Here is an 11,043-nt window from a genome sequence, read left to right on the forward strand (position 1 = left end):
GATATCAATGTTTAATAGAATTTATTTCTAATAAAACTCTTACTTTCTTTGATTAATAGGTTTCCTTGTGAGATAAGACTCCTACATATATAAAAAGGAAGACCTAGGACTTTGAAGTGCGGCCGTTCACTATTAAATGTAATACACGCACTTTGCACGCAAAAATCTCAGGAAAAAAGAGTGTCAACGTTCACTATTTAAAGCGAATTTGTGTTATAAAAGTTAATTTTCCGCTGCATGTAGATGTTGTCCGAGATGTTGTAACATCTGGCACAACACCTAATTCTGATAAAACACACATTTACTGTTTTACATCCTATACTGATATTTTTCATTATTTTCGATATTTGTCGGACAAAATAAACCTAACAAGTGGTATCAGAGCCAACTCTTGATATACTAAGTGCTGATTCTGGTTTTTGTTTTGTTTGACAGAAAAATAACTAATGGACATCTCGTTTGCAAGCGCTGCACTTCGACCACCAGTACTCGATTGTACTAATTACAGCCTATGGAAGGTTAAGATAAGATACTACATAAAATCTCTGGATGAACGGGCATGGCAGCGTGTCATCAATGGATGGACCCCACCATTCGTGATGGAACAAGAAGGTGACAAACGGCCAAAGCCTGAAACTGACTGGACTGCTGACGAAGTGCAAAATTCAAACCATAACTCAAAGGCTTTGAATGCTATATTCACATCGGTTGATATGAACATGTTCAGTTTAATCACAAACTGTACTTCGGCTAAAAGTGCATGTGATATCCTTCAATGTCATTGTGAAGGGTCTGAGAGTGTGAGACGAACCAGACTAAGGCTGCTTACCTCAAAATTTGAGATGATGAGGATGGAAGAATCTGAAAGCATACTCGAGTACGATCGTCGCCTACGAGAGATTGCTAATGAGGCATTCAGTGCTGGAGAAGCTATCTCAAGTGAGCGTCTAGTAAGCAAAATCCTCCGTTCTCTGCCTGAAAGGTTCAACATAAAAATCTGCGCAATAAGGACACGTCTAAGATGTCAGTGGAAGATCTTATCAGCTCACTACGTACGTTTGAGATGAACCTGGACATGCAAAAGAAGGATAAAGGGAAGACAATTGCACTTCAAACTTCAAATGACTCCTACAATGAACTCCTTCAAATATCCCAAGAAGTCAATGATTCTGATCTCTGCGAGGACTCTATCTCCTTCATCACAAAGAAATTTGATGATTACTTGAAGAGAATCCGAGATAAGAAGGATGCACAGTCATCCAAGTCTCCGAGCCTCTCTGTACCTGAAAGGCCACAAATATTTCCTGCGAAGCTACAAATTCAAACAAGGAACGAAGGCAAGGGACAATTTAAACCAAGGAAGTATGATTCGGTGCAGTGTAGAGAATGCCAAGGTTTCGGTCACTACGCAAATGAGTGTGCAAACAGATTACGCAAGAACAAAGGCTACAATGCATCTCTAAGCGATGAAGAATCAGATCTTGAGGAGAAGACCACTGATGAAGACAATCAAACCTCCCTGACTGCACTACTGACAGAAACCCGCTTGCTACAAGTGAATCCTTTAGGTGTAGCCCTAGGTGTTGCTACACCTGGCCGCAACATTTGTGAAAAATCATTCTGCTTTAACTCTACAGTTTCTGGTAACTTGAGTGAAGAAGATCTGGAGGTTGATGGTGAAGAACTTACTCTTGAATGTGTCCAGGAGCTTTATGAAGAATTGTTGAAGATTGGACCAAGAGAAACAAGCTTAGTGCAAATCTCATGAAAGAAAATGCCGAACTGAAATCGGTGGCGAAAGAAAATGCTGATCTAAAAGCAGTGGTTGCTAAACTCGAGGTAATTTTGAGCAAAAAAGATTTAGAACTTGGTCATATCAAAGAAGAACTTCAAAAGGCAACTGAAACCCTGTCCAAGTTTAATTCGAGCACATCAAAGGTTGAAACCATTCTTTCAATGGGAAAAGATGACAAGAAGGGTCTGGGATTCAAAGACAGTGTGTTTGAAATAGGTGAGTGTTCAAAATCTACTGTGTTTGTGAAAGGAAAAACTGAAACATTCACACTATCTCAAACTACATCTTCAACCAAAAGCTCTCCAACAAAAAGACAACATACTACACATGTCCCTAAGAGAAGAAAACGAAGGTATGTATGTCATTACTGCTTTAAGCCTGGTCATATCAGGCCCTACTGTTTTAAACTCAGGGATGATCGCATGAATCGAAAGTCGAGCCAGATGTTGCCCCGAATATTGTACAACATTTCCCGCAACACCTCCTATCATCGACCTACAGTAAGACAAATTTGGGTCCCAAAGGTAAAAACTCACTGTAAAGTTGTCTATACTTCGTTGAAAACTAATACTGCAGGTCATTGGTACTTTGATAGTGGAAGCTCACGCCATATGACCGGGTCTAAAGAACATCTAACCGATTATGTTGAACAAAAGTGTGGTAGAGTGACCTATGGAGGGGGAGCAAAAGGAAGAATTGTAGGAAATGGTACACTGAATGTTGAAGGACTGCCAAGGCTTCACAATGTGCTCCATGTTGAAGGATTAAATTCAAATTTGATAAGCATAAGCCAATTATGTGATGATAATTTGTTTGTTAAATTTGATAAACATAACTGTGAAGTCTTTGATGAATCAAATGTGTGTATTATGACAGGTACAAGGTCCTCAGACAATTGCTACCAAATAGGAGAAGACCTTTCATGCAAGCATGTGCAAATCACTGAACTTGATCTTTGGCATCAAAAACTCGGACATGCAAATTTCAAAACCCTGAAAAACTTGAGTAAGTACGATGCAGTAAGAGGTATGCCTAATCTCTCTACTGGTGTACCATATGTGTGCGGTGACTGTCAAAAGGGTAAACAGACTCACGTGTCGCATCCAGTGTTGTCAACACCTGGGACAACACGATGTCTGGAATTACTACACATGGATCTTATGGGTCCTATGGAAGTTGAGAGCTATGGAGGTAAGAAATACTCTTTCGTGTGTGTTGATGACTTCTCTCGTTTTTCATGGGTTAATTTTATTAAAGAGAAGTCAGATACGTTCGATGTATTCAAAAATTTGATCACAAGAATCACTAACCTCCACAGTCTGAAGATAAGAAGGATTAGAACTGATCACGGTAAAGAATTTGAAAATCGCTCATTCTCATCCTTTTGTGACAGGAAAGGTATTTCTCATGAATTTTCAGCACCAAAAACACCACAAAAAAATGGCATTGCCGAACGTAAGAACAGGACTTTGCAAGAAATGGCAAGAGTAATGCTAACTTCAAAGAACCTTGCAAAGAGTTTTTGGGCAGAAGCCCTTAACACAGCATGTCATATTTCAAACAGGGTGTATCTAAGAAGTGGATCAACCATGATCTCTTATGAAATTATTATGGGAAAGAAGCCTAATCTTAGATATTTTCATGTTTTTGGCTGTGTATGTTACACTTTGAATGACACGGATCAACTTGCAAAGTTTGACTCAAAGAGTGATAAGTGTTTATTTTTGGGATATGCCACTAATAGTCGAGCTTATCGCATGTTTAACTGAAGAACTAGGACTATTATGGAATCCATTAATGTTGTTTTTGATAATTGTGCAGACCTCAAAAAGAAAACTGCTGAAGATGATATTGAAGACCTTCTGGACAAGTCAATCTCACTGGAAAATACAGATGTTGCCCCTGATGTTGCAACATCTGGCACAACATGTGACACTGAAGTCACCGAACCTGAAGAAACGCAGTGCAATGATGATATAGTAGATGATGGACAGATTATTCCAAATAAAATCCAGAAATATCATCCATCATCTCAGATTATCGGAAATGTGCGTGAAGAGGTCCAAACTCGAAAGAAAGAAAAGATTGATTACCGAAAAATGGTTGGACTAATCTGCATGAGCTCCACATACTCACAGGTCAGATTTTCATGTTTCATATCCGACATTGAGCCTAAAAATGTGGATAAAGCCTTGAAAGACGAGTTTTGGATAAATGCAATGCATGATGAACTTGAGCAATTTGTTCGAAATGATGTGTGGAACTTGGTTCCACCACCTGACCATGGCAACATAATTGGTACAAAATTGATCTTTAAAAATAAAACCGATGAGTCAGGAAACATCATTAGAAACAAAGCAAGGTTGGTTGCTCAAGGGTATACACAGGTTGAGGGAGTTGACTTTGATGAGACCTTTGCTCCTGTTGCCCGTATAGAGTCAGTCAGACTATTACTAGCCATTGCATGCTACTTGAAAATCAAACTCCTTCAAATGGATGTTAAAAGTGCATTTTTAAATGGATTTTTGAGTGGGGAAGTATATGTTAGACAACCTAAGAGTTTTGAGGATCCACACCATTTGGATCATGTCTACAAGCTGAAGAAGGCACTTTATGGCTTGAAGCAAGCACCACGTGCTTGGTATGGGAGATTGACTGAATATCTGCTTGAGATTGGTTTCAAACGAGGTGAGGTAGACAAAACTCTTTTCATTCAAAAGTCCAAAGGTGAGATTCTTATTTGCCAAATCTATGTTGATGATATAATCTTTGGTTCCTCATCTCAAAAGCATGTTAATGATTTCGTTGAGTGCATGTCATCTACATTTGAGATGAGCATGGTTGGTGAATTAAGCTTCTTTCTGGGTTTGCAAATTAAACAAATGCATGATGACATCTTTTTGTGTCAAAGCAAATATGCGAAGAATCTAATTAAGAAATTTGCAAATAAGAACACCAAACACATGAAAACTCCTATCGGCTCAAGTGAAAAATTGTGCAAAGATGATGTTGCTGAAAATGTTGACAACACCTTATATCGTAGCATCATAGGTAGCCTCCTGTATTTGACTGCCAGTCACCCTGACATCATGTTTAGTGTGTGTTTGTGTGCTAGATACCAATCTAATCCTAAAACTTCACACTTAAGAGCTGTAAAACGTATTCTACGTTACATAGCCGGATCCATTGAGCTAGGATTATGGTATACACACGAAACCAACTCAAATTTGGTAGGATTTTCTGATGCAGATTGGGCGGGTGATTTAGATGATAGAAAAAGTACATCTGGGGGTTGCTTTTATGTTGGAAATAATCTAATCTCATGGCATAGTAGGAAACAAAATTGTGTATCACTTTCAACTGCAGAATCTGAATATGTGGCAGCTGGAAGCTGTTGTTCCCAACTGTTGTGGATGAACCAAATGATAGAAGACTATGGCCTTAAGAGTGAAACTCTAGTTGTTTATTGTGATAATTCAAGCGCAATCAATATTTCAAAGAATCCAGTACAACACTCTCGAACTAAACACATTGACATTAGACATCACTTTATTCGAGATTTGGTGGAGAAAGGATTGATTCGAATTGAGTTTGTTGGTACAAATAACCAATTGGCTGACATAGTCACAAAAGCATTAGATTTCGAGAGATTCTCCAACCTTAGGAAATCTCTCAGCATGTGTTCTGCCTGATCATTCATAGATGTTGCCCCAGATTTTATAACATCTCGGACAACACCTAAGCTGCATGTGCATTTTTAAGACTTAGGCATACTACATTTCATTCATACGGTGATATGCTGTGTTGAAACTATGTGGCAGAAATTTCTGATGCATGTACAATTCCTTATTTTCCTTTAAATTTTCGCACCTATACATTTGAACTTTGTCACAAAGAACTTGGAGACTAGCCACTTGACTCTAACCAATGTGTCAAGTCACCTAAGAAAATTGAAAAATAAAGGGACGAGTCTGTAATTAGAAGGAAAGATGGTAAAAGCTACCTAAAAGAGCCCAATGAAGGCTGTGCTTTTAGTGTGGGAGCTACCCCTTCTAAAGATTAGCACAAATATAGGAGAAAATAGAAACAGCTACCTAGGAGAGTCCAATGAAGACCGTTCTCCTAGTGTGGGAGCTACCACTCCTATATTCAGAAAGTGGATAAGTCACCAAGTGTGAAGAAAATTCAAATTTGTTTTCTGGAATTGTGCTTGCTGTCAGGAGATGTTGCCAACATTTGTGACAACACTTCATCTGTACACATACCTCATATTTGCTCTTATGTTTCTATTTATGTTACATTCTGTTTTAGGCATATGTAAGTCATGCATAAACATATCTCCGTGAGTATTGTTGTGTCACAAGGATATTAATACTTCAACAAAAGAAAAATTCGGTGAAAATTCAGACTGTGCGAAAATGTCGAATTTATGCGATTCTTGCTGTCGAGTGGAGTTAAATTCGATGTGGGTTTAATTATGGAATATTTGAAATTGGTATTGCTCTAAATTAATTCGGTAATCACTGGACAGGGCTAACGGCTAGTTGTTCATATCGCCTAATTACTGTTCGCACTGTTACCCTTGGATCAATTAGTTACTAATTTAGTGTTGCACTGTGATTTCATGATAATCTCATCTTCTCTACACCGCCTTTCTCACTCGCATCCCTTTAAACCCTCGAATCAGTTTCATTTGTACTCTCTTACTTGTATCTATAATTTCTCTCTACCAACGCCAATTTAATTTCCAATTCACCGTCCATGGCAGGCAAGGGTTATGATCCTCTTGATATTCGAAGTGAAATGGGACACACAGAAGATGATGCCCCTCACAAGCCAACATCTACTATGACATCCACTGGCGCAACGCCTCTACCGCTGGTGGTTTCGGCTGAAGAACCAATGCCTCTGGAAGTAATTGCCCCTGGTGAACCAGGGAATGCCTACGATGTTGATAATCCTCCGATTATCCAAGTGTTTGACCCTCCGCGTCAACCAGACCGTCGTTCCAAAAGACAAGCAGGGTATAACCCTGACTTCACCACCTCGAAGCGATTTTGTCGCAAAGGAGAGGGACCCAGCCGACCATCGCTTGTTGATCCTGACTATTCATCTGGGGATGACTCTAATGATGCTGACTATGAGTTTGTGGCGCGCAAGAAGCCTGCCCCTCACCTTAGACGAGCAAATCTTCGTCCAGGGAAACCACTGAATCAGATAAACCCGCACCAAGAAGCTCTCCACCATTGGCCTCACCACCTCGTGATGAGGAAATTACGTTGGCTCAATTCATGGCTAACCTAAAGAGTCAGCAAGTTCCTCATCCCTCTGGATCCGCTGATCCCATTGCATCCAGTGCCTTCGCTGATACGCAGCAAGGTGATGTCCCTGCCCCTGGGAATGTTGTCTCAGATGTGGAGGACACTGAGGACACCATTAACCTTTCCGCCTATGATCTGGCTAGCCGCTACAACAACATGTTTTATTCTGAAACATCTTTCTCCAATTGGTCTCTCTATGCCAATCGAGAGTTTATTGAAGAACGAAATGCGGATCTGGACACCTTCTCCCGGTACAATTTAATTGAGTTTTTAAGGTCTCGAGGTATGTTTTCCACAGTCTCCTCTGTTATACCTTACTGTCATAAGGCTGTGCTTGAATTCTATGGCAATCTCTCCTCTAGTGTTGGAAATCCACGATCCGCAAAGTTTAGCCAAGTTTTTGTGCGCAATCGGGTATACAACTTCAATCTGATATTATAAATGCTCACTACAATACACCTGCAATAGCAGAAGGCCAGATCTTAATGAAGTCATCTCCGTCCTCACGGGTGGTCTGGTCAGTAAATTCCCTGCTCATCCCGCCAAGGTCTCGACTGCCAAACTCACTTCCTTGTACTCAGTCCTTCACAAGGTCGCAACCCGCAACTGGACCCCAACCACTAACACCACCGTGGTCACAAAGTCTCAGGCCCTAACTCTCTTTGCCATTGGCAACCATACTCATAATTTTGGACGCATGGTCTTTGTTTGGTTCTACAATATGCAAATGGGGGTCTCAAATTATCCAAGCTCCCGTTTCCCTCTCTTATTTACGGAATCTTGGAAGCACAAGGGTTCATCAAGGATATCACAGAACCATTTACTCAGCCTAAACAGTTACTAAAAATTGTTCCTGCCCTGCTTCAGGGACCTCGAAAGATTGACCTCCCCTGGTCTGAGTCAGCTCCAGAACCGACGCCAGGACCCTCTCAAACCTCCTCTGCCTCGGTACCCCCTTCTACTGAGCCTTCTACAACTGTTCCCTCCACGTCTGGATATGTGAAGATATCAGTCACTGGTGCTCAGCGTTTTCTTGATCATGCCCTTAAGAAGATAGCACAAGCCAAAGCTGATTTGGCTTTCTATGAGGATGTGGCTATTACCATCCAAGCACTATTGGTAGTCGGAGTCTTTCATGGACAAAAGGGGGGAGATAATGATGCTGGTGCTGGTCCCTCTGGAACTAAGGATGACAGTGATGAAAATGAGGAGGATGATACTGATAGTGATGAGGATGATGAATGAGGGTTACTGTTGTAAAGTTTATGAGATATCGGCTCGCTCTTATACTATTTTACATTTTCGCGTTGTGACTAGGTTCTTATGTTTTTACTTCTTGTGTAATCAAAGAATTGGTGCAGGTGTTGTTCTGAATGTTGCCAACATTATTAACAACACTACTACTAACAGTATTTTATTCAGGGGGAGACAAACAGTCTTGAATTTAGGGGGAGTTGTTTTGAGCTGCCAAAGGATAAATGGGTTTGATCTCGTTTTGTCCAAGAAAGGAAAAAAGGGGGAGATTGAAGGGAAATAATATTGTCAAGTATAAAAGAATTATAGAGCTAAATTATTTCCCTAACTATATCTTTTGATTTAAATTAAGTATGATTATATTATGTGGTTTTGCCTTTCTTAGGATAACGAGATAATTGTGAAAATATATTTGAGCACACAGTTAAGATCGTATATTTATGTGGATGATTTGATAAGATATGATATCAATGTTTAATAGAGTTTATTTCTAATAAAACTCTTACTTTCCTTGATTAATAGGTTTCCTTGTGAGATAAGGCTCCTACATATATAAAAAGGAAGACCTAGGACTTTGAAGTGCGGCCGTTCACTATTAAATGTAATACACGCACTTTGCACGTAAAAATCTCAGGGAAAAAGAGTGTCAACGTTGCTGCTGCTGTGAATAATGCCGATAGCAAGAGTTGCCTTACGTGTTGGGAACATCTGTGAAGAAGTTGGCTAAAGACTGTTTTCGTGGATTTCCTCTTGGCATCACGTTTTTGCTTTCTTGTTTTAAGTTTTATTCTGGTTGTTTGTTTTTAGAAAGCATTTGTCTTCTCAACGTGTTGAGCACCACACAAGTATTTATACTTGTGCATATTTAATCTTGTCCATCTATTTATTTAAAGCGAATTTGTGTTATAAAAGTTAATTTTCCGCTGCATGTAGATGTTGTCCGAGATGTTGTAACATCTGGCACAACACCTAATTATGATAGAACACACATTTACTGTTTTACATCCTATACTGATATTTTTCATTATTTTCGATATCTGTCGGACAAAATAAACCTAACAGGAAGCAAAATGTAGAGCTCAATAATGCAAGGAACGACACGTTTTAGTGACGGCCCAAAACTGTTGCAAAAAATGTTGCTCTTTTATGATAGATATTGTTTTCCATCAGTCTCTATAACCTTCACGCATACCTGGAGCGACGTTCTATGCAGAAAAATTTGCTGATATTAGAGATGAAAGTGATAAAGTGTCGCAAACGTTGAGATGGTTACCTTTGAAAAATTATGTCACTAAATTATCAAGGAGAGTTTATCAAGAAGACGCCGCAATATTTTGCAACGAAAACCTCCGTCAACTACAGCGATGGTTTTATACTAATCATAGGTGCTTTGCAGTAACAACCATGGTTCGTCGGAACGGTTGCGGTGCTTGGAACGACAACCACCATTCCAGTTCCAATGTTATATTGCGGAACGGTTGCGGAACGATCACGAATTTATAAAAAAAAAAAATTTCAGAAATTTGTAAAAACATCACAAATATTACTAGCATTAATAATATTCTATCATAAATACATATGAATAAATTAATTAAATAGTTTACTGTTTTTAAATAGATGCGGTCATAATTTTAATTTTATGTTTTGAACTTAGATGAAGAAATAATAAATAAATTAGGAAAGTTAAAAACGACAAACAAATATAAAAATGCAAATACTTAAAACAAGCCACATAGAATATCAAAAAATCGGATAAAAACCGTTATGTTCCACCGACCCGTTGCGTTCCACCGACATATCGCCGATATATCACCGAAAAACGGCTTTACGAAGCATCCAACGTTTTTGTCCGGAACTTTGACTCGGTGAATACCGTTCCCGTTCCGAAATAGCCGTTCCAGCGAACCATGGTAACAACAACTCTTCCTAAACCTTCATCATATAGGAAACACCATTTTTTAGAGCATTAAATTGTCTAATTTTGAGTTTCGGTCCATTGAATTTTCAAATTTTGGTTTTGATAAATTAATTTTTAACTTTTGGCTATTTTCGTTAAATTTCTGATGTGAACGACATCATTTTTCAATTCCAAGTCAATATTTTCCGACCCACATTACCATCTACGAGTATGCGAATAAGCTCCTCCAATGATGTCATGCACCCGTGACCTAAGGTTGACACACTTGGCCATGGACGACTCTACTTGTTGGACCTATTGTATATATATGCCGACAGGGCAGCGTTCAATAACTAGACTCTGATATCATCATTCTCCAGGTCAAAGTAAAAAATTGGGAGATGGGACAAATGCTTCATGTTCCAGTGGAGACGAGCAGCCCAACAATAGTTGAGGAGTTCAATCAAGAAGCTGCTGCTGCTCAGCCCTCAATTGGATCAACCAAAGTTGAATCTGTTTGGGGACAAACTGCTGAGGAGGCTCCAGAGACAGTTCCTCAACCATCTTCTACAGAAGCTCAACCTTCCTCCTCCACTGCATTAATTGTTCTAACAGTTTCAGATCAGGCAACTCACTGACCCTGTATATAGACGAAGAACTATCCGTAGCCAACGTGGATGAGCTACTGCTATCAGTTTCTGAATACATTTAGTACGAGTACAGAGAAGAGCAAGCATCTGAAGAGTTTGTTTCTGAACAAATTTCTGAAGCTATAA

The 11,043-nt window shown here is 39.4% G+C and overlaps 1 protein-coding gene across 1 annotated transcript; it reads left to right on the top strand.

Annotated features, from left to right (window-relative positions):
• The first annotated feature begins 446 nt into the window (after window positions 1–446).
• Window positions 447–1,067, top strand: LOC140817974 (uncharacterized). The gene has a single exon (XM_073177767.1). It carries the CDS (start codon window positions 447–449, stop codon window positions 1,065–1,067), a length of 621 nt encoding a protein of 206 aa, XP_073033868.1.
• Window positions 1,068–11,043: the final 9,976 nt, after the last annotated feature.

The sequence above is a fragment of the Primulina eburnea genome, chromosome 17 (genome assembly GCF_022965805.1).
Source record: "Primulina eburnea isolate SZY01 chromosome 17, ASM2296580v1, whole genome shotgun sequence".
NCBI lineage: Eukaryota > Viridiplantae > Streptophyta > Magnoliopsida > Lamiales > Gesneriaceae > Primulina > Primulina eburnea.